The 26,720-nt window shown below is 32.9% G+C and overlaps 6 protein-coding genes, 1 long non-coding RNA gene and 2 other non-coding genes across 9 annotated transcripts; 4 read left to right on the forward strand and 5 right to left on the reverse strand.

Annotated features, from left to right (window-relative positions):
• Positions 1-373: 373 nt before the first annotated feature.
• On the forward strand, positions 374-2,200 carry NAP2 (NAC domain-containing protein 2). Its single transcript, NM_001365397.1, has 3 exons — positions 374-700; positions 796-1,076; positions 1,583-2,200. The coding sequence occupies exons 1-3, from the start codon at positions 532-534 to the stop codon at positions 1,958-1,960; spliced, it is 828 nt and encodes a 275-aa protein (NP_001352326.1). The 5' UTR covers positions 374-531; the 3' UTR covers positions 1,961-2,200.
• A 1,456-nt stretch (positions 2,201-3,656) lies between these two features.
• Positions 3,657-5,442, reverse strand: LOC101248378 (casparian strip membrane protein 2-like). The gene is made up of 3 exons (XM_004236995.5): positions 4,687-5,442; positions 4,389-4,512; positions 3,657-4,007 (listed from the first exon to the last, which is right to left on the reverse strand). Exons 1-3 carry the CDS (start codon positions 4,902-4,904, stop codon positions 3,792-3,794), a joined length of 558 nt encoding a protein of 185 aa, XP_004237043.1. The 5' UTR covers positions 4,905-5,442; the 3' UTR covers positions 3,657-3,791.
• A 542-nt stretch (positions 5,443-5,984) lies between these two features.
• Positions 5,985-11,495, reverse strand: LOC101248094 (transcription termination factor MTERF4, chloroplastic). Its single transcript, XM_004236994.5, has 3 exons — positions 11,384-11,495; positions 9,295-9,401; positions 5,985-8,241 (listed from the first exon to the last, which is right to left on the reverse strand). Exons 2-3 carry the CDS (start codon positions 9,335-9,337, stop codon positions 6,662-6,664), a joined length of 1,623 nt encoding a protein of 540 aa, XP_004237042.1. The 5' UTR covers positions 9,338-9,401; positions 11,384-11,495; the 3' UTR covers positions 5,985-6,661.
• Positions 11,496-12,590: 1,095 nt separating this feature from the next.
• LOC101247809 (extracellular ribonuclease LE-like) lies at positions 12,591-14,573 on the forward strand. Its single transcript, XM_004236993.5, has 4 exons — positions 12,591-12,744; positions 12,997-13,152; positions 13,246-13,444; positions 14,235-14,573. Exons 1-4 carry the CDS (start codon positions 12,646-12,648, stop codon positions 14,501-14,503), a joined length of 723 nt encoding a protein of 240 aa, XP_004237041.1. The 5' UTR covers positions 12,591-12,645; the 3' UTR covers positions 14,504-14,573.
• A 193-nt stretch (positions 14,574-14,766) lies between these two features.
• On the reverse strand, positions 14,767-16,022 carry LOC101246915 (peroxisomal nicotinamide adenine dinucleotide carrier). The gene has a single exon (XM_019213230.2). The coding sequence runs from the start codon at positions 16,020-16,022 to the stop codon at positions 14,970-14,972; it is 1,053 nt and encodes a 350-aa protein (XP_019068775.1). The 3' UTR covers positions 14,767-14,969.
• Positions 16,023-17,244: 1,222 nt separating this feature from the next.
• Positions 17,245-17,376, reverse strand: MIR6025 (microRNA MIR6025). Its single transcript, NR_161772.1, has one exon. It is a non-coding gene; the product is annotated as a microRNA MIR6025 (primary transcript).
• A 1,027-nt stretch (positions 17,377-18,403) lies between these two features.
• On the forward strand, positions 18,404-22,890 carry LOC138347850 (uncharacterized). The gene is made up of 2 exons (XR_011220391.1): positions 18,404-18,737; positions 22,452-22,890. It is a non-coding gene; the product is annotated as an uncharacterized lncRNA (long non-coding RNA).
• MIR5300 (microRNA MIR5300) lies at positions 18,429-18,693 on the forward strand. Its single transcript, NR_108004.1, has one exon. It is a non-coding gene; the product is annotated as a microRNA MIR5300 (primary transcript).
• A 1,036-nt stretch (positions 22,891-23,926) lies between the features above and the next one.
• Positions 23,927-25,488, reverse strand: LOC101246621 (transcription factor PRE6-like). The gene is made up of 2 exons (XM_004236988.4): positions 25,128-25,488; positions 23,927-24,312 (listed from the first exon to the last, which is right to left on the reverse strand). Exons 1-2 carry the CDS (start codon positions 25,260-25,262, stop codon positions 24,160-24,162), a joined length of 288 nt encoding a protein of 95 aa, XP_004237036.1. The 5' UTR covers positions 25,263-25,488; the 3' UTR covers positions 23,927-24,159.
• Between the last annotated feature and the right edge of the window lie 1,232 nt (positions 25,489-26,720).

The following is a 26,720-nucleotide window of genomic DNA, read 5'->3' on the forward strand; positions in this document are numbered from 1 at the left end:
TTACCTAATCTTCAAGTATAGTTTGCTATACTCACAATACTAGGAAATGCCATCAACTTAGGTTACGAAGAGCGGTGAGACTGCTTCATTCTTAATTAAAAGTTCTGGATTTGATTTCTAGATATTAAAAATTTTGTTGAGACCGTTACCCTTCAAATAGATTCTATATAAATTTGCGATTCAAATATAATCGAAACTCCAATATGGACTCTGCTACTCAACAAAAAACGAAAAATACAAGTAAATGTCAAGTCAAAAACAGCCAATTATCAAACCCCATGTCATGCAACAAAATTAGCAACAAGACAAAAAACCTCAAGAATAAATTGGCCAACTTTTCCCATTCAAACATTTCAATTAATTCTTCTCACTTCTCAATATTATTATTTTCCTCTTACATAGAATCAAATTCCCCTACATCAACCCCACTTTATCATACTTCTCTTAGCTTATAATTTATTTTTTTTATAAAACCTTTGTTCTTCTCCTCCACAAATATTCATATATATTAACTTTTTTTTTTAAAAAAAAATGGTTGGTAAAAATAATTCCAATCACCTCCCTCCTGGATTTAGGTTTCATCCAACAGATGAGGAATTAATCATGTATTATCTTCGAAATCAAGCTACCTCCAAGCCTTGTCCATCTTCAATCATCCCCGAAGTTGATGTCTATAAGTTCGATCCCTGGGAATTGCCTGGTTAGTAAACATATATATATATATATAATCGCGTTTTAATTCAAATAATTATTTTTATGAATTAATATTGAGTTTTTTTTGTTTTTTTAATGTAGAAAAAACTGAATTTGGAGAAAAAGAATGGTATTTCTTCACCCCACGTGATAGAAAATATCCAAATGGTGTTAGGCCAAATAGGGCAGCTGTGTCTGGTTATTGGAAAGCCACAGGCACAGATAAAGGTATATATAGTGGAACAAAATATGTTGGTATTAAAAAAGCTCTTGTATTTTATAAAGGAAAACCCCCTAAAGGTATCAAGACTGATTGGATCATGCATGAATATAGATTGAGTGAATCAAGGACTCAACCAACTAGGCCAAATGGATCCATGAGGGTAAGCCTTTGGAAACACTATTTTTTTCCTAGATATTTTGATTGAATATTCACTAAGAAAATTAGTGGATATTTTAAAGTAGTTCAATGTAAATGTATACGTTTTTTTTTCTTTCAGTGAGCTGATTAATGGGAATTGAGTAGAAAAATATTTTTTTTATAGCTCATTGATTCGTGATGGGAAAAATAATTATTTCCGATAATGAGTCTCTAATTTTGTTTAGCTATAAAATTTGTTTATCGCTTTTTTTTTTCATAGAGTATAGTTTAAGTTTTGTATATTAATCAAATAATCATTTAAAAAATAATTATGTGTAATGATTGATATATACTATATTGAAAAATATGGCATGTAACTTTCTATAGCAAGTTAAGTTGTACTTATAATAAAAACATTATTACGTTAGCGTTGATCAGTGAATATAAGTTAAATTTTTTATACTATTCATTCTTTTTCTTTTTTTTTTGTTATGACTAATACTTAGTTTTTTGTTGGTGATTTTTCAGTTGGATGATTGGGTACTTTGTAGAATTTATAAGAAGAAGAATTTGGAAAGAGCTATAGAGATGATGAAAGTTGAAGAAGACACACAAGAACCTCAAATAATGAGTGTTACTAATCCTATTCATGAAGTTGTGGCTTCTAATGGACAACAAACATTGAAACTACCAAGGACTTGTTCACTATCTCATTTATTAGAAATGGATTATTTTGGATCAATTTCACAACTATTTGATGACAATAATTCATACAATACTATTAGCCAAAATAATACATTAATGACCAATGTTAATGGATATGTTATGCCTCATCAAGCCATGGAGAAATTTCAACTAGGGGAAGTGTCACAAATTTCTATGAATCCATCCTATCAATTTCAGTAAGAAGGCGGTACGCGGCGATTAAATATTTCGACAACAATAATTACTATGCCTCAATTTAAAACAAGTTGATTACTAGTATCTCATCAATAATTGTAACGTATAGATGAAATTTAAAGGTCATGGTACTATAGGTAAAAAAAAAAAAAAAGATTGTTGTATTACTATAGAATTTTATTTTCGAGCACTTGTTTGAAAAATAATTAATTTGGTTCTGAAATTATAATATTAATATTTTACAAAGGTTACCTTTCATTTCTATATTTAGCAAAGAAATTGTCAATTTAGTGGGTGCATAAGCTTGACTTTACTCTCCAACTTAACCTCATTCTTCACTTTTCCTATACTTTAATTTTTATTTCATAAAATTATGATTTATAATTTGATAAAATTGGAAATTATTCATTAGACTACCTAATCCGCGTTGAAATAACTTTATCTAACTAATATAATTAGAATTTCGAGTGTTAAATTATTCTAGTTTGACCTAAAATAGAAATAATGTATTTTACAAGAATTAATAAATTTTTACATATTTAAAAATTACGTTACAAATATTCTTAGTCATATCATTATTAATTCGCAATATATTAAAAATCATGAGAAACATATTTTTTTAATATTTAAAATTCCAACGTCATCACATAAATAAGATCAATTTTTCTTTGAGATGATGTAAGAAAAGCAAGAAACTTATCTTTATCTTTCAACAACAAAAAAACAAAAGGAAAATAATATAAATTTAGTCTAACCATCAATGTATTAGGACAAAAGAATAAAAGAGACAAGGATTTAAACTTCAACCATAAAAAATATTTATGATAATTGCCACTTGTATCGATAAAAATAATTGGCAAGTAAAATAATAGAAGCACATCATCCATATCATAATACAAAAATTATGGATGACAAGAGCATAAATATGAAAGGTGATTGGGAAAAATTAAAGGTGGACGTTTATAATTGAAAAAAAATAAATATGAAGGTGATGGTCAAGATGAGTGGCTAAAGGAGTGTGGTCTATGCATGGCTTATCAAATCAAAAAGATTGTGATATTTTTTGGAGTATTCTTCACTATGATATAATTTCGTTCGTTGTTATTTATATGTTGTTCATATTAAAAATAGACGATTATTAATATTTCATAATATATATAGAACGTCAAATAGGATATAAATTTTTTATGTAGGATGTTATGTAGGACAGATGTGTCTATTTGTTCAATTTTATACAAGTTTTAACTGTCTACTTGTGCATATCCAAAGTTAAAGGTCATGGTTGTCAGTTGACGCCAAGTTAAGAACCATGTTTATGTATTATGCTTAGTACAAAATTCATAATACAAAAAAAGTAATGACTTCACGCACAATAGCACAAAAGTTCCTTTTCTTGCAACGTCATATGTTAACAATAAATTGATATAGTTCAACAAGCAACAATAGGTTCTTAGTTTAGCTACAATAAAAATTTTATTAGACAGAATAAGGTGTTCTTTTCTCACCTTCTGTCACATGCGACTATTATTTCTTCTGAATACATAAAAAGATGATTGAGCATTTCATACATAAAATTTTGATAGGTAAATTGAATCCTAAACCAAAGATAAAATGGAATATTTTGAGTTTTTTCTCATTTTGAGGCTTAAACTTCCAATTGATGAGTAAATTGAGAAAAAATGAATCATTTTTTGAACTCCAATTTGAAAAACTAAACAGGCACAATATATATTATTGATATAAGTAACAGGATAAATTGCATACAAAATCCAAAGCATGAAACTTTAGTCAAATATCAAACACAACAGATACACAAGCCAATGTAAACAGCATTGATTTATCGCCTGGATATCGCGACAGCTGAGAAAATGATGAGGAGAACAAGACACACCATCGCGCCAAATGAGCCGATGAGAGAGCCAGCAGATCGTTGGCAGAAATCGGTATACTGTTGACAAACTGAAAACCAGTTAGCAGAAGTGTTCCCAGTATGTGCTAAATACACAATGGCAGCTGCTGCAGAGGCTCCAGATGTGAGAAGAACCAGCATTATCTTCAAAATTTAACAAGAAAATTATAAACATATAATCTACTCTAATCAACCACAAAGTTATAGCGAAACACTACAGTCAGACTTCTCTATAACAACGTTTGTATGTAACAACCAACTCTGCGTGAAACTAACTCTTCATCTTGCCCTTCGATTTTTCTTATCACGTATCGTTCTTTGCTTCAATTTATCACATTATTTTGATGTTATTTTGAGCTAAGCATCTTTCAAACTCAACCTCACTATCTCCACGAGATAGAGATAGGGATACAATATGTATACACCTTACCCTATCATTTCACTATAGATGTCAGAAAATATCCTCACAAACAACGTTGTTATAAAGAGGTCTGACTATATAAAAAACAGCTCAATCTACATTACCGCGTCAAGGAAGATGAGCAAGATCCGACTTTTTCCTGCTCTGCTCCTCATAATATGAAAGATGGAAAATGGTAGAGTAAGAGCAAGATATGCACATACTATTGCATTCACAATCACGAACAACCTATATCAAGAAAAAAAAAAAGATGATGAAATATACTCCCTCTGTGTTAATTATATGAAGTAGTTTGACCTGAATACGAAGTTTAAGAAAGAAAGACTTTTGAAACTTGTAGTTCCGAGACTGTATCAATCATTCAAAATATAGAAAATGTGTAGTTTCTATAGATGGACATACTTAAATGAGTCAAAATCATCATATTGAGCTGAAAATTGCACAAGTTGTGTGGCAAAAGGAAGAGTTTGTTCAGCAGTTCCCATTGCTACAGCTCCAGCTAAGGTACCAACAATCGCAACAATACGAAGAACAAGATCAAATACAGAGAGTCCTCTGTTAACTCCATGACCTTTAGCCTTTGATGCTTCTCCAGATTCAACTGATACCGCCTTCATCATTCGTTTTTTCGATGGCTCAAGTATCTATTAAGATTTGTATTTTTAGCTTGTAATAAGTGATTTTAGATTGATCATCAATTTATATTATCAAATACTAAGGCATGTTTGGATTTATATTTTTTTAGTAATATTCAGCAATAGGAAGTGGTTGATGTGGATTTGCTGAAATACAATTAAGTATGATCAGTGTTGAAGTGGCTAAGATATGCACTCAGCTTTGTAGACTCTTTACCTGCTCTACTTTCTCTGTGGTACGTACTTAAACAACATTCTTTCGAAAAACGATTTTTAAGTTATGTATGCTGACAATTTAATGATTTTGACGTTATTAATGTAATTTAACATGTTAATAATACATCATCTGAATTAGGTTATCAAGGATGAGTGATGTCTGTTTAAGTTAATTTGAAAATTATGTGACCCTTTTTGCATTTCTGTAAGAAAAAATGGCCCTTTTGGCTTCAAACTTGAGTAGTTTTGGTTGATTTTGGATTAGGTACAAGGATGTGTTTTCTCTTTAAAATACAAGAAATTCATTGATTTATAATTTTAGGCTGACCATTTGATAAATAATGTGAAGCCAGCCAAAAAAAATAAAGAGACTAATGGAGTAGGTCAATATTAGAGGATTTATTGATTGAGTCCTCTTTTTCTTTTTCCTTCTTAATTATATATCACTTCAAATCATGTTTATTAGAAAAGCAAGCACTACGAAGGTTATAGTCAATGGCGAATTCAGAATTTTATAGTTATGTGTATACTATTTTTAACATAAATTTGTATCGATCAAAGTACGTAAATGCAAGCTAAGATACCTCAAGAAAAATGGAACACTATCTTTTTTATTTCAATGCAATACCCAATAGGAGTTTTTTGGACTGGTTCAAGAAAAACAAAATTTGCCCCAAGAGCTCCCACCTTTTTACTCTCTAGTTGACTCAAACCTTTTTACCCTCTAGGTGACTCGAGCTCAAAACCTTGAAATTGAAAGGAGTTTTCTCTAGGCGACTCGAGCTCAAAACCTTAAGGTTGAAAGTAAGGATGTTCACCATCCATGTAACATACAATACTACAATCAAGTAGTCAAAGAACCAGGTTCTTTAGCAACTATGCAAAAACGTTTTCAGGTTGCATCCCCATAAGATGAGACTGAATACAAATAAACAAGTACATTTGTAACTTAACAAATTGAGGATTAAGGATCAATAAGAACATGTTGTAAATCTCTTGAGGTCCCAAAGGAGTTGTTGAAGATGTATTATATTTTTTTTTATGACCGTGATGTCTAAGTCAACTTTCGCGTACCTCAATTAATTCCACAGGATACCTGTCACCTCCCACTAGCAATCGGTACCAGATAACTCTGTCCACCAAGGCTAGGACAAATCTTGAACCTCAGACCTCAAAGTTCTCAACCACTTCATTTACCACTAGGCCACACACTTGGATGTGTAGTTGAACATATTGTTAGTTGCAGGAATTTTCTTATAAGCTTCTTTTTCTTTAAGATTTTGAACAGAAGAAGTAAAATTCTGCAACATGCATGGTAGTGGAATACTGTTGTCTAACTATTAAGGTTCTAACTTCTAAGATGCATTTCAGAAATTGGGACCAACAACAATCAGTATATCCCCCTTCCTATATTCAGTTTGATAAACCCCATTGGCCACCTTCATGGCCATTCAAAACTCAGAAAATTTGAAATAGTTAGCATTTACATACTCTGGGGGAGTGAACAGAACATCCACTTGAGTAGTCTATACATTGTCGTCTTCACTGTAATCATCGTCGTAATCAGAAGCTGATTCATCATTTCTGGGCTCCAATAGAGTATTCATATCGAAGGATGATTCACCTACTTCCATTTCTTCCATGTCAATAATGTCGTAACTCATCCGCTGATCAAATTTCTCATCAGAACAATTAAGAAGCCATGCAAGGGAACATTTTAAGGCCTTCTCAGCTATCTTTTTATGTCTTGGTTTTATTGTGGACTCCAGACCATAAGTGAAGAAAGCTGGGAAAGCGACCAAATCTTCCAAAGGCCTAGCCATTGTAGTTTTGAAATACTCAAAACTCTTCTTCATAATGTCGAGATTTAGTGCAAGTACCTGGGGACATCCCACGACCATTTCTCTCACTTGTTCCGAGGAAAAACCACATTCCTTGAGGAAATCAACATGCTTCACAACAGGTGCTTTACTGAGGCTGATAATCTGTGGCATCTTTTCTATAACTCGGCCAAAATCTTCACGGGTAGATTCAATTATTGAATTGAGAAATTCTTGTTGACTTGGAAGCTTTGGCTCCATGTCGATTCCTAAGATCTCGGGATATTGTGCAATTACTGAAGGAAGTGTGGTTTCCCTCACATGAAACTTTAAAAGGGATTGAATGTTTGGTTTTACCCTTTCTTGTAGTCCAAACCCAAGAATGTGTGGATGCTTCTCAATCAATCTAGCCACAGCTAGCCTCGGAATTCCCAAGACTTCCAGATATTCTACAAATGGTTTAATTACCCGACCTACTCGCATCCCTAATATCTCAGGATATCTAGTGAGAAGCCCACCAATTTCTCTTCTTGCCACTCCAATTCCTACTAAATAAGCAACTGATGTACTCATTGTGCCCTCAAGCTTGAACCCCAACACTTCAGGATATTTCTCCAGTACTCGTGGAATATCATTTGGTTTAATATCCATGCCTTGAAGATATTTCACAACTGGAGCAAGGTCTACCACCACACTTGCATGTAGAACTTGTGGGTACCGCCGCAAAAAGTCTGTCAAGGTGGATTTTCTAACACCCAATTTGCCCAGATAATCAAGCACAGGAATCATGTTTTTCTTCACACTGCATCCCAGAACAAGAGGATAGTTGTTAATATCTTCAATAGTGAGTCCCAATTTGTGAAGAAAGTCCACGCGTTCTCTCATGACCTCCACAGTCACAGGAAGCTCTAATCCATCGAGCTCATCAGGTACAATGCCAATGCTTCTCAAGAATTCATAAACACGTACACGGTTGGCTGCCTTCTCATTCTTCATCTCTAATAAACTAGGATGAGTGTAGAAAGATGAGCTCTTTTGTTTCTTACTTCCACTGGAAGTGTCTGTCTTCACTGAAGATGAAAGAGCAGCTCTCGTAGCAAAGCAGCACGGTAATCTCATCATCAAGTCATTTTTCCTCATATTGAAACTTGAAATACTTGGAGCTGAAGTGGATATTAACCGGGGTCGATGGAACATGTTGGAAGGCAATTCATGATTTATGAGCAAAAAACTGGGATTAATGATGCGGTTATAACTAATGACCTTCATATTCTGAAGATGAAAACCTGCACCAGACAAAGATGCAATTGTCAAAAAATAAGCCTTCACACTTTCAATGTCATTAAGAAAGAAGTTGAACATTACTATAATTCTTTTTCTCCAGTTTTTGGTAACTAATGAGTTAAGGACGACTTTGAAATTACTCTCTCACACATGGAGACCTTTCACTTGTACAGTAATGTTGCATAGTAAGAGACCAAGGCTTCCACAAGGAAAGTTAAATTAGAACGTGCGCAATATTAAACCTTTGGATCTAGCAAATGAGGGTGAGTGATCAAAGTATGCAACTTGTGCTTTCAACCACAAAAAAAAAACAAGTTGTAATGTTAAGCTTATAAATGATTCAATCAATAAAAAAAATCTAATGCGTGAGACTGGGAGAAAGTATGGCAACCCTCTCATGTTTTGAAGGCTCCAAGACCTGTAATAATAATCACCAGAGAGTCTCTGGATGTAAAATTATGAACCCTCCAGGCTCCATTAAGAGCCATTTTTAGGTAATGAAATAGCAATAACCAGCCTCTACGTAATTCAACAATCCAAGCACCCATGAGAAAATACTCCCACTACACCCATCCGGCCACCCCACCATCACCTTCCCAAAATAAGTTCTTATTGTCTGCAACATCTTCCATAAGTTCATGCATTCAGGAATTATATGCTTTCAAGTGGGAGATGGGAAAATTTAAGTTCTGGCAGGATAGTTAGTGTTGGAGCAGCCCTCTCAGAGAAGAATTTCCCCTTATTTTCCGGTTTAACCAATCACCAGAGGCAGTGGTAGCAAAAATGAGGGGAAACAGTAGATATACATTAACCATTAAAAGGAGGACCAGGTAAGATGGAGTCACACAGAGGGAGAATTCACAGTGAGAGATTTGTATCAAGTGCTCGTGAGAGGTGAGTCGGGTGACAATATAATTGATAACTGGCCTTGGAAAATCATTTGGAGAACAAACACCCAGTAGAGGTAACCAGTTCACATGGATTCAGACTTATGAGACTCGTCTTTAACAGGACAATCTAATGAGGTGAAATTTCAAATATGCAGTACATATTACCTCTCTCAGTATGAATATGAAACCGCAGACACCTTTTCAGCATTGCAATATAACAAAGTAAGTGTCGATTACGTTCCTGAACCTTTTTTGCTTGCGTGTAGTCACACCTAATGATATAAACAAAGTCTTAGCAGTCGGACTTTGGAAAGTTCAGAAGGTAAAGACGAGGCCGTAGCAGTCCATTCGCAGCTTTACTTTTTGGATAATTTGAAGAAAAAGGAATATAAGATGTTCTGAAGGAGAGAAAACCTCAGTCCCCACTTTGAAAGCTAGATGTCTTTTGAATAGACTCAGTTGGGAAAACTATTCAGATGTATATAATGTGAATCAACTCTGGACTTTTTAAATTCCTCACTTTTATTAGGAGACAATTATGAATTATACAGTTTGTATCCTATGAATGCTTAGTAATGAATGTCTACTTGATCAAAGAAGTTCGGGAATTACCGAGGACATGACCTTAGTTAGGAAGTGGTGAAGGACAGATTCAGGTAGAAGGTTAGTAGGTAATAGAGTGTTGTCTAGCTTATCCTTCCTTCCTAGTAGTCGTAGTATTTCTTTTTTAGTTTCTTGTCTTCTGTTACTATCTACAATCTCTTGTACTTTGATTATCACACTATTTTGTAGTTACTATTCTTTTTTTCGGATGCTTTGTCATGGTCTTTTAGTATCTGCTTTGATATGTTTTTCCTTCCGCCGAGGGTTTATCAAAAACAACCTCTTAACCTCCCAAGGTAGGGGTAAGGTCTGCCTACAATCTACCATCCCCAGACTCCACTTGTGGAATTACACTGGGTATGTTGTTGTGGTTGTTCGGCAATTAACAACAAGACATGAAAATTTTAAGGAGATACTGAATCATTAATCTTTTGAAACTTTTAAAAAGAAAAAAGACACACATTACTAAAAGAGACTTGTAAATTTTGCCCAATTACTTCTTTAACATTCCCCTGACTTGGAATTATTAAAAACTTAACATCCCCAATCTTTCGTCCAGGAAATTCTTCGACAAAAATTAGTAGACATAGCTATACACCTTTGGCTGCGCCACCTAACTCTGTTCCTTTCAGTAAGGACAGTGTGAAGATATTTCATCCCATAATATCTCCAACTATACATGAAAACTAGTGAATCACCAAGTGTCCCCAAACAGCTGATGCATCAATCGGGACTCATAAACTACTAATACGATGACAAAACAATCAAATTAGTCTCTTCCTTTAAGAAGAAATATCATTGCACCAGTTATGCCACATGCTGGTTTTTCTACTGTCAAAAATTATACTTCTATGCATCCTTCCGTAAGAAATATGAACAAGTAGCAGCTACCAACTACTAGAGAACCCTAAAAGTATCTAACTTCAGAATCAGGCATAGCCAGGTCAACTGAATCGAAACTCCCCAAACACTTCCAGACATACTGACATTCCTTATTTCCACAGGACTTCGGTTAAATGGTAAAGAAAGTACAACTGGTAACGTGTGGTAGTCGCAAGTCACTAAATTAAACCCTGCATCTAGCTAGAGGGGTAGGCTCATACTCCCCGAGCTTGGAACTTGTGCATCAACGAGGGACGGACCGGCTAATACACAGGAGATTTCAGTCACGAATACTAAATTAAATGTCGCTTTACACTACTAACTAATTGAAACCAGATAGTTTTGCTCAGAAAACGTTGCTCTTCGCCATAAGGTCAACAAATAGAGGTTCAAACTGAAGTTGTAACCTCTATCCACTGTCCAGATACAACAAATACTAAGCCTCATTTCTAGATTAATTAGGCAACAACAAGCTAGATACTTGGATAAAATGCTACCACTCCTAGGAAATAATAAGCTCTCATTAGTTATCCATCTACATAATTGCAATGAAATCATACTCTTCAGCACAAAAAAAATGTTTTATATAGTTCATTAGCATCATTTAGTGGTCATCCTTTGACGGAAAATTATACCGTTTATACATGATTAAAATTGTTGTAGAATTAGTTCGACTAGTTCATATGTTTACTTCTTCAAATTTTAAACTACTTTTAGTAAAAATCACTACAGAAAATCAAAAACATAAGCATGAAAAGGGAAAACTTACCAGAAATTATTCCTGCCGGTGAAGAAGGCGCACCTTCGTTGAGAAGACGAGAAGATAAAAGGAAATGAGTTTGGGTTTTTAGCTAACTGGGTTTGCCGTTTTTTGATGGGCCGCCAATTTTGGGTATTGCTTTTTAGAGAAAAATATGCTTTGATAATCAATTTTGAATTTTTTTTTTTTTTTTATGATCGTGGTGTTCGAATTAACTAAAAAAGAGAAATTTAAATTTTAAGGAAATGATGAAATTAGGGATTTAAGTGATCTATATGGAGTTGGGGTCTATTTGGCGTGGACATGTGGAGTCCATGTGGTATTTAAGCACACCAGATGCTTTCGTTAAATACAACGGCAAGTGTGGTCCAGTAGTTAGACGGGAAGAATATTTTTATTCAAAATATAATTTAACAATATATTTAAATTATTTCAAATAGTTTAAGGGTAATTTTAAGCCTTTTCCGATTCAAGATTGATAATGAAGAAAAAGAGTCGACAAAATTTTATGAAGTTTTAGCTAGTATTTGGAAGGTAGAAGAGTAGATTTCAATTTATGGAACTTTTATGTTATGTTGTTGTTAACATACCTTATTCGTGATTTTTAAGGTGACAGAAAATAAAAAAATAAATTGCAATCACAATAAAATAGAGAGAAATAGTGGTGTATTTCTCGTACCAATATGATTTGACCTCTATATTAATATTCCATCAATTTGTAGAATATTCAAGATGTCTTTGAAACTAAACACATCTTCTAGAGTCTCATCTCAAATTGAACATGTCTTTTAGAGTCTCACAAAATTTCAATATCTACACGTATATCACAAATATTGGGATAGATTATTTTAAATTATTTGAATTCTGAATTCTCGTGATAGAATACGGAAAGAGCTTATTCAAAGTCCGTCCTCTATCTTCCAAAGAATTTTATTTATTTATTCACACATATGAAGCATAAAATCATCTAAAAATAATAGTAATAAAGTTTTTTTATAAAAATAAAAGGAATAAAGCATGCCGCTGCCCTATTTTGAATTACTCCATTAATTCCCACTAAAGCATATATTTTAAAAATTATTTTTTTATTACTCCACTAGTTACATGATTTAAATTTTATACAGTTTAATTAAATTAATATATTGTCCACGTTACCATAACGTGGGAACAAACTGGCATATTTAAATTATTACTAATACTTTTGTGGTTTCATCATCTTTATATTAAGTCTCATCCACAGCACAAAATTAACACAGAACAATTGAGCAAATATGAGATTCATTTATGTTATCTTGATTAATCTCATTATTTTCCAATTTATCACGTTTCTACATGCTCAAGATTTTGATTTCTTTTATTTTGCTCAACAGGTATGTAATTTATAAATAGTTGACACTTCTGATCAGGGGCAAAGCTAGTAAGGGTTCAGGGGTATAGTTTTGAATTATATTTTATGTGTATATATATCATAGATGTTGAATGTACTTTAAAAAAATTTAGGTGTTTACTTCTTAGCTGGTGTTTTGATAATTCATAAGTCAAATTTATTTTAATTTTTTCTATTGAAAGTTATCGATCGAAAATTATATTCTTATATTTCTTTACTGTTTCGTACTAAATAGTGGAATCCAGCATCATGTGACAGCAAGATAAAATGTTGTTACCCTACAAATGGGAAACCAGCTGAAGATTTTGGTATTCATGGACTATGGCCAAATTACTTCAATGGATCATTTCCAAAAAGTTGTAATAAGAATGTTCGTTATGATGAAACACAAGTAAGTTTTAAGAATTTAGGTGATACTTTTCGTTTTTCGAAATCAAAATTAAAAATTATATTGACATGAGACGAACTACAACTTATAATACAGATTTCCGACTTGATAAGTAGTATGCAAAAGAATTGGCCAACATTATCTTGTCCATCAAATAATGGAACAAGATTTTGGTCTCATGAATGGAAGAAACATGGTACATGTTCCCTTTCAATGTTGGACATACATTCTTATTTCCAAGCAGCTCTTGCTCTAAAGGAAAAGGTCAATCTACTCCAAATTCTCAAAAATGCAGGTAATATATATATTAGACAAATGAATTTTTAATAAAATTGAGATTGAGTTATGTATATTGTGTTCTGACTGTTTTATTTAAAAGTTTAACATGTTAGAGAGATCATAGTTTTATTAGATTAGTTATTTTCTCAACACACTCTTCACGTGCGAGCCTGATTTTTATTTTCATGGGCCAAACACGTAAAAAAATAAATAAGGGAAACATGTATTGTACCTAAAAAAAAAGAAACTATTACAAACGACTACCTCTTTACTTTTATACCCCATGTTTTTAACTACTAATGTAAAGTTTACTGCCTGAGAGTATATAAATATCATTAGAATATATTTATATTCTGATGGTATCAAAGATGAAGAAGTAGTGTTTCGGTGAACTGAACAACGGTGCAATAGGGTAAATATTTATGTTGTGGGTCCAATTAGGATAAATGTATTGTGTTGGGTGCAATTTTAGTAAATACTTTGCCTGGTGGATCCATTTTGTGTAGTTTTCCCAAAAAACAATTGAAAATGGGTGATGGTGAGATTCAATAATAGGATCTTTGTGTGCTCTGCTTCTGATAACATGTAAGATATGTTTAACTAAATTTCAGAAGCTAGATAGGAGGGAATAAATGCCCAAATACATACAAAAAAGACCACGAATCTGTTTCTCAACAAATTTATATGAGATTCTAATAGACTCTAACACCTCACAAGCTCACACCGTAAATTAGAGTGTGGACAATATAACATGAGGGTCCGAATTTTGAATGTGCCTTTAATAAGATCTAATTCAATATTTTCAGGTATCCAACCAAATGGGGGATTTTACAACTTGGAAGCAATCAAGAAAGCAATAGAAAAAGGCATTGGACATACTATTGGTGTAGAATGCAATATTGATTTAAATGGGAATAGTCAACTTTATGAAGTTTATGTTTGTGTTGATAAATCTGGTTCAAACATCATTGACTGTCCAATTATCCCAGAAACTAAAAGATGTAATGAAATTGTTGAATTTGCTGTTTTTGGATCAAGAAATATACTTGATGCTGGACATGCCTATTCTCTTTAAAGACACTATTTGTGACAAGAAAATCATTGTTTGAAATCAATTTTATCATAAGATAAGAGAATTTCTTGCATTTGATTTCATGTTTATAGGGATTTTTACAAGTTGCAGTTCAATCAAGCTTTTGTTGTTTATTTTGACTTTTCACTCAATGTTCCATACTTGTTTCGAGATCTAATTAATCCTAGTATAACTTGCTCCAAACAAAACGACCCCTTTAGTTTTGGCATAGCAGAAGCACAATTATAAGTCAACAGATGCACTAATTATCAAAATATAACCCCAAAAGGGCAGTTATCTCAAATAATAGTTTCATTCATCTGAGCTACTTTTCACTTTCAAGCTTACTATGGCTTTCTTTAGGGAATATTACAATTATTACTCTGTAATTTGAATACAAATACAGTACAAATCATATGCAATTATCCAGCAAGAAGATTTATTAAGTAGTTCACTTTATGACTGCAAGCTATACATTAACCTTACTTTTGTTAGCTAAAACAGCGTAGACTTTGACGAGCTCTTCCTTCACCATGAAAAGTACAGAGGCTGCAAAGACACTCTGCACTATTTTTGTGCGCATTCCTTGATAGAAGCATCTGAATCCTTCGTGATGAATCATCTTAATAATAGCATCGACTGTACCTGAATATCGTAATGAGACATTTCCACTAATCTCCTGCTTTGCTTGAAGCCTTGACTTCACAACCAACAATGGATATGTGCATACAGTTGCTCCAAGTTTAGCAAAGGCTCCGATAATAAAAACTTCCAAAGCAGTTATATTCTGCTGGTCTTTATTCTTCGCAGCACGTTTAGCCCTTAACTGCTTCGACAAACTCTCAATAATCATGAACTGAATCGAGGGATTAGACACCATGATCAATGCTGGGATGACTCCTTTCCAGAATCCTGTGACTCCTGATTCATTATAAACCTCTCGTGCTGCTTGCAATGTCCCGTAAGGATGAGGTTTCAACGAATCAAGTTCAGCGAGCTGTACTTCCAAGGAAGAAGCTGTCAAGACACTTTGAGAAGCTTCTTTTAATAGGGTTTCCCTTTTTGCCTCCACGATTTTCCTTTCTGCTTGTGTATGAGTCTGCATACGAGTAACTAGAACCCATATAGGGTTTGTCAACAATACATTTACTGAACCTGCAAGAGCTGCCACAACGAGCCAAGAAAGCATCCCAACAGAACCATCCCCTCGGCCTCTTTTCTTATTTGCAGCTGCTATAGCCTCAGCCCTGTTCTTGAAAACCTGGTAAAAATAGTAGTAGACACCCTGTGACACGGCAGTTCCGAGCAGAGAAGGCTTCAGGCCACTGTAAAGCCCTGGCAAGCCTTCACTTCTAACCACCTGTAAGATTTGAAACAGGGCACTGCCACGAGAATCACGGCCCTCTCTCGAGACCCTCTCAGTCTGCTGCCGTGTATTGACAGTTTGGAGGGGGTAAGTAATTATTTGTGCAATTATGCCCCCACCAGCTCCAGCCAGCCCATTAGCCAAGGCACTTGACATTTTTCAGTCTTTACTGCTCAGCGTAAAGACAATGGTTCTGCCAGAAACACAAACTTCCTATATAATCTCAACAATGGTTAGTAACAAGTCCTACACAACATTGATAATGCACTATTGGATTCAAGAATGCATACATTCCAAACTAAACGCTTGTTTGGATGATTGTTAACATACTTGTTATATCATATTGTTATTTCAAGCGCAATATTTGTTTTGATTATTATATAAATTTTATAGTATCATAAACGTTAAGTCCAGTGTTATCCAATAACAAAAAATCCCATTTATGTAACAATAATATTTGGTGTTATCTCATGTTTAACTTATAATTTTTCTCACTTTTCTTGTGTTTATTATTTAACTATCTTTAACCAATATTTCTTACAACAACTCCAACTATATCTGAAGGTTGTATTCTTTTTTCCTCATAACCGAGAAATCTGTATGTGACCCGCCCTTTGGACCAATCATAGTCTTCTAAACTCGGTGTATAATGAGTCCGCTCCTCTACCCTTCTCCACTTAAATACCATGCTCCGCCTTGCGTGGTGTAGGGCTTGAACATGCGACTTAAGTCACAAATCCTCCACCTTTTGCCACTTGAGCTAGGTTTTGGGGGCCATTGGAAGGTTGTATTCATCAACAACACAATACAATTAAGGGCGAATGTATGGACATATTTATAGTCTAGTTTAGGCCAACTTAGGTATTTGTGTACATAGTTTTAATGTACTTGAGCCGAAGTCCTTCAGAAACAGTCCCTCTACCTCAACCTCTACGAGTTTACCTCCAATTCAACGAGGTAGTGTAAGGCCTGTGTAGACTCTACCTTCCTCGGACCCTACTTGGTAGGATCGATCTCAAGTGATATGCTATTGTTGTACTTTCTAGAATTGATCTAATATTAATTTGCCCAAAGAAACAAGCATCGATTCCCACTAAATACATTCCGTCTACTCAATTTGTTTCAGTAGTGTGCACCCGTGTTATAAAAATTCTAGATCCGCCACTGAATACAATACTATACCTTATGAAAGGCTATACAACAACAATTCAAACAAGCGGTAAGAAAAGCAAAGACTGACTTACTATTGCAGAACACAGATCCTGCCACAGTGATCATACTGCACAGCAACTAACAAACCGAGATGCCATCCCAATAGTTGGCATGCCTGGATTTGGTACAACACCAAAATACACATTCAATCATAAATTTACCCAATTTATGCATGCCAACACTGAGATAACATCAAGGTTCAATAATATTTTTGTGCAAGTGTACATGAAATAACTATACAAATTAGCTACTCAAAAGATCATTAAACCTAGATGTTATCTCAATTATTGGTATACCAGAATTTGGTAAAAAAAATACATCCAACAATATACTCATCACTTGAATTTTGGGCAGAGATATCTTACCCAGTATAGACGGACAACAATCCTTCAACACCGATAATGGAGTTTTCCTTTTCAACAAAAATGGTTGTTTATGAAACAGTGAAGGCGGCTCTGATTGGGCAAAAGGAAAAAAACAAAACTATAAAGGGGTATTAGGTAAAAAAAATTGGGTTTTCTTTGGGCTGGTATTTCAGTTTTAGCTAGTGGGATATTGGGCTGGAATTAATGGATTTGGATGGTATTAGGTTAACCTTGAATTACTCATGGAAACTACACGAATAATTATCGAAAAAAAATCGTATTTATATATTATAGGGAAAAGGGTCAAAATTGAGAATTTTCAAAAGTTTAGGTGTTGATACACGAAGCAACACGCGGACCGTATGTTGGATATAATGTTTACATGTCGTATCGTATGTTGAGTCAATATTTTGCTTAAATTTGGATTTATGAATTTACACGTGGAACAACATGTGCATCACATGTTTAACAGAGAGGTGGCAATATGACAAGGAACTTAAAAATACATTTCTAAGTTGGATTGTCGTGGTTTACGTGAATCAACATGCGAAGAAGATCACATGTTGAACATATGGTGGTAGTATGTTGAATATGGCTGCGAAAATTATGTTTTTCCTTATTTAAGTCTGATCATTATATTGTAACTTTGTCATACCATTGAAATTAATACACACTTTACTTGTTTTCTTTTTTCTCAGAAAATTCTTAATTTCTTAGAAGAAAAAAAACATGAACAATTATCTCAAGGTTTAAATACAAACCAAATTTGTCATTTACTAAGTAGAGATATTTATATTTATTTAATTAATAAAAGTCAAAATATAGGGGTTGATATGATAAAATCATGCAAGTTGAGGAGTTACTTTGTAAAAAACAAAATATTAATAACAAAGGATATTTTTGTCCTAAAAATTTATGATTCACCCTTATTTATGCCTTGCAAACCCTAGTTGCAATTCCACTCCACATTCCACATGAAGTAGCTTGACCAAAATTCTTCTTCCCCAGTCCAGGCATTCCAACAGTTGATAACATCTAGATCTGCCAATACTTTGTATTTTTGTTCTTCTATTTTTCACATGACATCTTCAAAATCTACTATGAGCTTCATCATAAGCTAAGAAATGGTGAGTTTTGATGATGTGATGCCTAAAATAGGATTAAATGAAAGTACTAGTAAAAAGGTGTTCAGATCTGGAGGTTATGTTAAGCTGGTGGTATGCTTTGATTGGGAAAGATGACTTAGGTCAAAATAAATATATCCAGATATGGCACAATCTTGTGTTTGCTAATGGTGAGATTACTACACTCACTGAATCCTAATGATGAATTAGTATAGTAGCTAAGTCCTAATGATGAATTGGTATAGTAGCTAACTTTTAGGGCTCATTTGGTGCGAGTGATATGTATAAATAATGTTTGAGATAAAAAAATAGTCCTGCAATAAAAACTTATGTATATTGTTTGATTGACATATTTGGCATAACTTATTCCATTATTTATCTTGTAGTGGTAGAAATAAGTTATTCATATACATGGTGGAATAAATTATTTTTATCTTGAGAAAACTAATTTCCAACCAAACGATCCCTTCTTATATAAATAAGATACAAGGAAAAAAAAGCCTATTTGACAATGAAAAGTGACCAAACATATTGATAGAGATAATTATTGAACTGAATTTAAATACATGTGTGAAGAACATCTTAAATTGTCAACTAGTTTTAAAAAGTGTTTTCAACATTATTTGGCAACTTCTATCTATAAGAATTTGAGACCACTTTCTATGTCATGTGGTGACAGATTGATATGTATTTAAGCTTAGTTAGTCAAGTAGAATAAGGAGTTTTTGAGACTGGTGACAGATCGGGTGTATATAAATTTTAGATAGCAAACTAGAATGAGTAGTGCTTTAATAGTGTGGGATGAAACTAATATTTGTGTGAAGTTTGAGATGTTTTCAATAGTTCCCTTGTATTAGTGAGAAGCAAGCTTACTAATAATAATTTGGAAAAAAGTATATGTGATTATCTGATTTACTTGGGTCAAGAAAATACATTCAGATGGGTGCAATATTTTGTGTTCCTAGCTTTTCTTCATGATGCTCATAGTGAGATTACTTGACTCAGTGAGCTACTAATGATGAATTAGTTGCTAATCTTGTGTGTTATACTAGCTTTTCTACATGATGCTATTAGTGACATACTAGACTCATTGAAGTCCTAATGATGAATTAGTAGTCAATCTTGTGAGTTACTAGCTATTCTACTAGACTTAATGAAGTCCTAATGATGAATTAGTAGCTAATCTTGTGTGTTTCGAGCTATTCTACTAGACTTAATGAAGTCCAAATGATGAATTAGTAGCTAATCTTGTGTGTTACTAGCTAGTCTACTAGACTTAATGAAGTTCTGATGATGAATTAGTAACTAATCTTGTGTGATTCGAGTTATTCTACATGATGCTATTATTGAGATACTAGACTTAATAGTGAAGTCCTAATAACGAGTTAGTAGCTTATCTTGCGTGTTTCTAGCTATTCTACATGATGCTATTAGTGAGATCACTAGACTTAGAGTGAAGTCCTAATAACGAATTAGTAGCTAATCTTGCGTGTTTCTAACCATTCTACATTGCTATTAATGAGAATATGAAATCACTGGACTTAGTGAAATCCTAATGATGAATTAGTAGGTATACGAAAGAAAAAGAACTATTTGACAATGAAGGTGACCAATGATACAAGAAGTAACTTACTGATAATAATTTGGCAAATGGTACATGTAATTACCTGATTAACTTTGGTTAGGGGTCAAAGTTGGATACTTTTAGAGATAACAAAAAAATTTGTGGAAGGCTACCTCAGTTAGTTGTTCTTTTATCAGGTTAGATGTAATACATCTTAGTTAAGAATTTCTCCTATCATTTTGGAGGTTTTTTTAGAATATAAACACGAAGTTTCAAAATCTGGTAAGAGTTCCTGCTGTTTATCTCTTTATTCTCAAGAAGATAAATTCGTAAAATGGAGTTCATCATGGTCACTTGCAACTAGCTATATTCAGGGATGCTAGCACGAATTGCTTTGTCTTCTAAAAATGTCACACAAATTTCTTCCTCTTCAAAAATCTTTCAGAAGCTCCAAGTTTTTCAGCATTACTGGATCTGGAATTCACCCTTGACTTATCTTGATGTTCGGGTTTTTGAGGAATGCAGGTTACCGTTCCTAGCCAATGTTCTGAACCTTGAAACTTTGATAGTTAAAAGTATTGGAGGTTGACTAATATTACAAGGTATCTTTCGAAGATGGCTAAGTTGCAACGCTCTGCATCTTTTTCTTGAGCAGATGATGCAAACTCGGTCTCAGAGAAGATATTGTTTAGAAACCGAGATGTAAATAACGTCTTTGTTCCCTGGGTTCAACAACTTTAATAATGTTGAAATGCCCAATGTTTCTTGTGGTGGTACAGAGTTGTGAGTCTATGACCTCAAGTTCCCTCTAAATCAGATACGGAGCTAGCATTTTAAGTTTATGAGTTTTGTATTGTAGAAAACACAGCTTAGTTGGTGCTTGACAAGTTATTTGTACATATTAAGTGGATTTTAAACACAACTACAGGGTTCTAGTCTAAGCTATTGGGTTCTACCAAACCCATAGGCAAATCTGTAGATCTGCCTCTACTTAAGATCTTTTGAAGTTAGCAGAATACAACACTTTGTGTATACATACTTCATGCTTCCCAATCTTAGAGTTAGAACCGTCATATATATGTGATTTCCTTCAAGACAAATTCCTGAAACAAGAAAATACTACTTCAGAATGGAGTATCCTGGACAACGCTTTGCCTAGAATATTTGATTTTTCATACTTGTACTCAGCGTAAGGTGGTCCATATCTTCAACCCTCAAATGACATTTTAAACTGCTTGTCTGGTAGTCTCTTGAGTCTCAAGGAACGCAAGTCTTGTTTTTAGTTCTTGTTAAATGGTTTCGTTAGATACTTGCTCCTACGGTATTTGTTTTGGTACTTTGTTTGGAGCCTGAATATGTTTCTGACTTTGTTCATACCTTCTTGGCTTAGGCTTACCATTGAACATGAAATGGAAAACCTATCAATTTAAAATGATTCTTCAGCTGCCAGAGTTGGTCTTTGTTCACCCTCGTAAAATATACTACCATTGCTCTTGACGATAGCTGTATCAGGGGAATCTTAGAAATCCGAAAATTTACCTTGTTGGTGAGGCTTTAATTTCAACCTTGTAACTCTCTCTGTTCACCTTCCCGCTATGTGTAGTATTAAACTTTTTAAAAAGGTAGCTGTATCATATGCAGTTTGACATAAATAGTTTTCTAGTGTTTTGAGAAGTGTCTACAGTTTGTTTTTGGTGTTTTAACCGAGAATGGAGAAATTGCTTCAACAACAACAACAACATACACACTGAAATCCACCAAGTGTGTCTCTGGAGGGTAGAATATACACAGACCTTACCATTATCTTGTGGAGGTATAGATCTTGCAGTTACCAAAGGGCGTCCCTGCTGTTATTGGTGTTCAAAGTGCCCTATTCATTTAGGGCCTTTGATATGGTTCATTTTTCATTTTGATCCCATTGGGAGCTCTAGCTTGAATATTTTTAGTGATAGCGAGAAACATAGTTTATAATGAATCAGATATTGACGTTAGCCTGTGTTGTTCTGCACCAGCAACATTTTGTAAATCTCCAGATGGTAACGTCTCGTACTGTACTTAATGGTTCGTTTAGTGTAAGTGTAGGTTCATGCCTCAAATTCGTTCATCGTTCATCTGTATTTTGATACAGATTGTTGTATGGTGTCGTGATTCGCATCATCTTTTGAATGCTTTTGCTATTTAGCAGCCAGTGATCCACTGTTGGGTTTGCCTGCATCTATAAATGCATGTTTTGGTTCTGTTTAATACATCCCTTGTACATTTTACTGCAAATTCCAAATATAAATTCAAATTTATTAACTTTTTTGCTTGTTTATATTAGGTAGAAGAAAATGGAAGCTTGTACAACACCAAACAAAGGTAACAATGATTGGAGTCTCAAGATATTCACGTTTTAATTGCTCGGGATGGAAGCAGATTCAGAATTTAAAATTTATAGTATCCTATAGCGATCTCAAGTGAATAACTGAAAATTTATAGTCAAATAACTATAGTCATTTAATGAATTCCTTATATAGGGTTCGAATAAAAGTTATTGAATTTCTATGAATCTACTGAGAAATAAATTTCTAAGTCAGAATTCTTGGAAGTATAGCACCACTAGAATATATTAAACTTTTTGAGTGTATCATAATTATCGTAAGTGTATAGTTCATATATATGTAAGTTATGTTATATAGTCATATGTAATTATTATGACTTTTGACAAGCTAAATTCTATGGATTATAACTAATCTTTTTATAATTTTATATATTTGAAACTATCCCTTTCATGAGCTACAAATTTGTATGATATTATTAATAAACTGTTTTATAATTAAAAATTATCTCGAGAGGCCCCAAAATAAAAGGAATATTGCAATATAATAAAATCATGTGCATTTCTCTATTGCATGGTCCACAGTCATGTTTAGCCAAGCTGCAGCACATGAACCTTTATGAAACCCCTAATTTGTCAAGCTACGAAATGGTCCACCACCAAGGACGTTTGCTGTTTTCGTCTCAATTTACGTGACATTTTTTAAAACAAATAAATTAAAATAAAAGAAATCTAATTTATAAAAAATTGGTTATGAATTTCAAGAAATGGTTAAAATTATGAAACTTATAGAGTAGAATTTTTTATTTTTTACTTTTTTTTAAAAAAAAATTATCACAAAACTCTTCTAATACTATAGTTAAAAGTAAGTTATAAATCTCTCTATTTGTTAGTCAAAAAAAAGATATCACATAGAAAACATGTACAACCTGGGCCACCTTTCATGTGTAATTTTAAGTCCTAAAATATGAGAGAGAAAATAACACATTTATAGCTTATCTCGATTTATATGGTATAGTTCAGATTTGAGTTAATTTTTTAAATTTTGATTATAGATTTTTAAGTATTTGGACACAAAATCAACATAGTTTATACATATAAAGTATATCTACAAATAACAATTAAAAATATTTTTAAAACATATAAAGAAAATTCCAATAAGAAACAAATATGTTTAGCTCTTGAAATCTAAAAGATAGTCAATAATTCTATTATATATCCAAATTTGCATCTCAACTTATTGTACTTCATTCTTTCCTATTATAATCTCAACTTGTTTACTTCCTCAGTTTCATTTTATAAATTTTAACCAATTATTTTCATTAAATTGTTAAAAAAATAATACATTTTTTTTCGTTTACAACATAAAAAGTACAAGAAAAAATAATTTTGCATACTTTTATAGCAGTTAAATAAGATCTAAACGTCAAATATCAACATACATATATAAAGAAACTTCATTATAGCAACAACGAGACTTTCAGATAAAGAGGACTATATAAATAATAATTGAATTCAGTCAACTTATAATATTTAGTAAATTTCTCAATATGACATCTAATTCCCTTAATTATAATTAACTATAAGTACTAATGCATCTTAGAAGAAGAAAACTAATAACAAGATGATAATTAATACAAATTATAATAAAACCTAGTAAATAGAAATTATTGTTACATAATTAGTAAGCTTCTAATAATGGCAACAATTTTCACATAAATAGGCTTCTAATAATAGCAGCTTGAGCACTGTCACTTTCAGTAGATTCCAAAAGCACTGATAATCTATCACTCAAGTCTTCCACTTCTCTGTGTAGACTTCTTATGTAATTACATATCTCTTGCAACACTTTGGAAGCTTCAACCTATTTTTAAAAATAAAATAAAATAATTTAGAAATTGCTTTACCGATGAGTTCTGATGAAGGTAGAATGTACAAAGAGTCGTGGACAATGGCAGAGCCAGAATTCTTACTAAGGAGTTCAAATTTTGAATAAGTACGTACAAACATGAACTAGCCAAAGGAGTTTCAACATATACACATAAAAAATAATTTGAACCATGTATAAATGGTACAATTTTCAACGAAGGAGGTTTGAGTGAACCCTAACACGAAGATGGCTCCGCCCTTGATCGAATACCTTACCCTACCTTAGAGGAAGAGTGATAGACCATTGACTCATGGAAAAAGAAGTATAGAAAAAAAAAAGTAACACAAGTACAAGAAAATAGGAGATAGTTATTTTTTTAATGTAATTAACATAAGATCAATGTTTGTAAATACAATGCATATTTAAATGTGAGACTAGGCCAAGAAATGTTATGAAGTGACAAAGAGTCCTACACCACATGCTTAAGCAACACAAAATATTAAATGAGGGAGCTTGCAATATGGCCTAGTGGGCATGAGAATATGACTTTCAAATTAAACTTATCCCTAAAAAGATAATGAAGGCCACAAAAAAATATGAATGGCTTCAAGGAAAAATATAATTCAATTCATTTTTACAAACACAACATATATAGTTTATAGCAAGTAAAAGAAGAGAACAAACAAAATGTAACCAAATAACATTGTCAAAATGTGTGAATGTACCACAACAAGTACAATTCAACATGCTTATATATAACTAAGGAATTCAAACTGTCGGTATATATAACTTAAACTGAAAAATACTACCTTATCGGAACTCCTAGTGCTCCGGCTTTCAGGGATAAGTAATTGTAACTTTGATACGAGATCAGCAATTTGATCATCACTTATTCTAGAAGCTCCTGATGATTGTCTCGAACCGCGTGTTCTTCGATTTGACATTATACTGTGTTAAGAAGGCAAGAATTTGTGTTAATTAAGGTGTCAATAGATAGAATATGTTGTTTGAATGAATGTGTGTGTGTGTGTTGTGGGGAGTTTAAAAAGAGAAGAGGATGATAACTATTTGAGAGACAAGTTATGGACAAAGAGAGAAGGGAACCATATGAAGAAGATTAGAAGGAAAAAAAAACACTAAGGAACAAGTGTTGGAGGTGAAGAAGACAAGTGCATGGGAGAAAGTTGTGGGCTATTGTTCTTTTTAAATAGAAACTTAAAAAGTATTATGAGGAATTGATAACAAAGATAATAAGGGGGTGGGGTGGGTTCCTTTGGTAAAAGGGATAAGGATAACTAATTTAGATTAATTTTAGGATGAGTTCATCCTTGTTTGATTAGGATAAAATCGCGAAATAACTTATTTCAAGAATTAATTATTCTAGAATTATAGTGTTATTTTTGTCCCACATTAAGGACACATTTGATGTGATGACAAAGGGAGATAATCCTAACTACTGTGTTTGGTTATAAAGTTTGGAATAACTTATTCATGATCAGGGACGTAGGCACATAAATGTGAGAGTGTCCAATTGGACACCCTTCATCGGAAAAAAATACTGCATATACAAGTAAAATGATACACAAAATTATTAATTGAATAACATATTTTGGACATCTTTAACATAATAGGTTGTTATAGCCTAGTTATTTAAAACATTTTTAAGGAGTTCCATGATAAATGAAAAGAACATATCGAAATAAGTTATCTCGACCTTTGGGTGGAATAATACTTTCGACATAACTTATACCGAAATAAAATAGCTAAAATGACAAAAAAAAAATACCCCCATACCCTCCCCCACCCCAACCCCCCCACCCAAAAAAAAAATTCATAACTTTTCACATCTTTTATACTTATAAAGGTTATCTTTCTTTTCTTGAAAATCATGTATTGTTAATTTTTTGTTGATAGTTAGGCTTCTTCTAACAAATGTCAAGATTGGCTCTGACATTTGCCACAAAGGAGATTTGCAGACAAATAAAAGATTCTAATTTTTTTTTTAAAAAAACTATTAAATAAATTATAAATATCCCTAAACAATTCAAAACACTCAATATGTCACCAAAAAATTGAAAAGTTTCAAATATACTCCTATGTGACTTTTATAATATAAAATATAATATAATCTTTTCATGTTGGAAAATCATTAGCAATTGGACATATTTTAGACCAAAAATAACGATAAATATAAGAAACCAATAGAGGTATATATGAGCCTTCAATTGTACATCCTATTATTTGTAATGACTAATTAGTCCTTTCTTTAATTAAATTTAATCTATAGTGTGAAACTATTTTAAGTCGATAATATAGTTTAACTTATCCTAGCCTATTTGTTACCATTTTAATTAAGGAAAAAGGATAAATATACTCTCAAACTATCGTAAATAATATCTGCA

This window comes from Solanum lycopersicum, chromosome 4, assembly GCF_036512215.1.
Source record: "Solanum lycopersicum chromosome 4, SLM_r2.1".
Lineage (NCBI taxonomy): Eukaryota > Viridiplantae > Streptophyta > Magnoliopsida > Solanales > Solanaceae > Solanum > Solanum lycopersicum.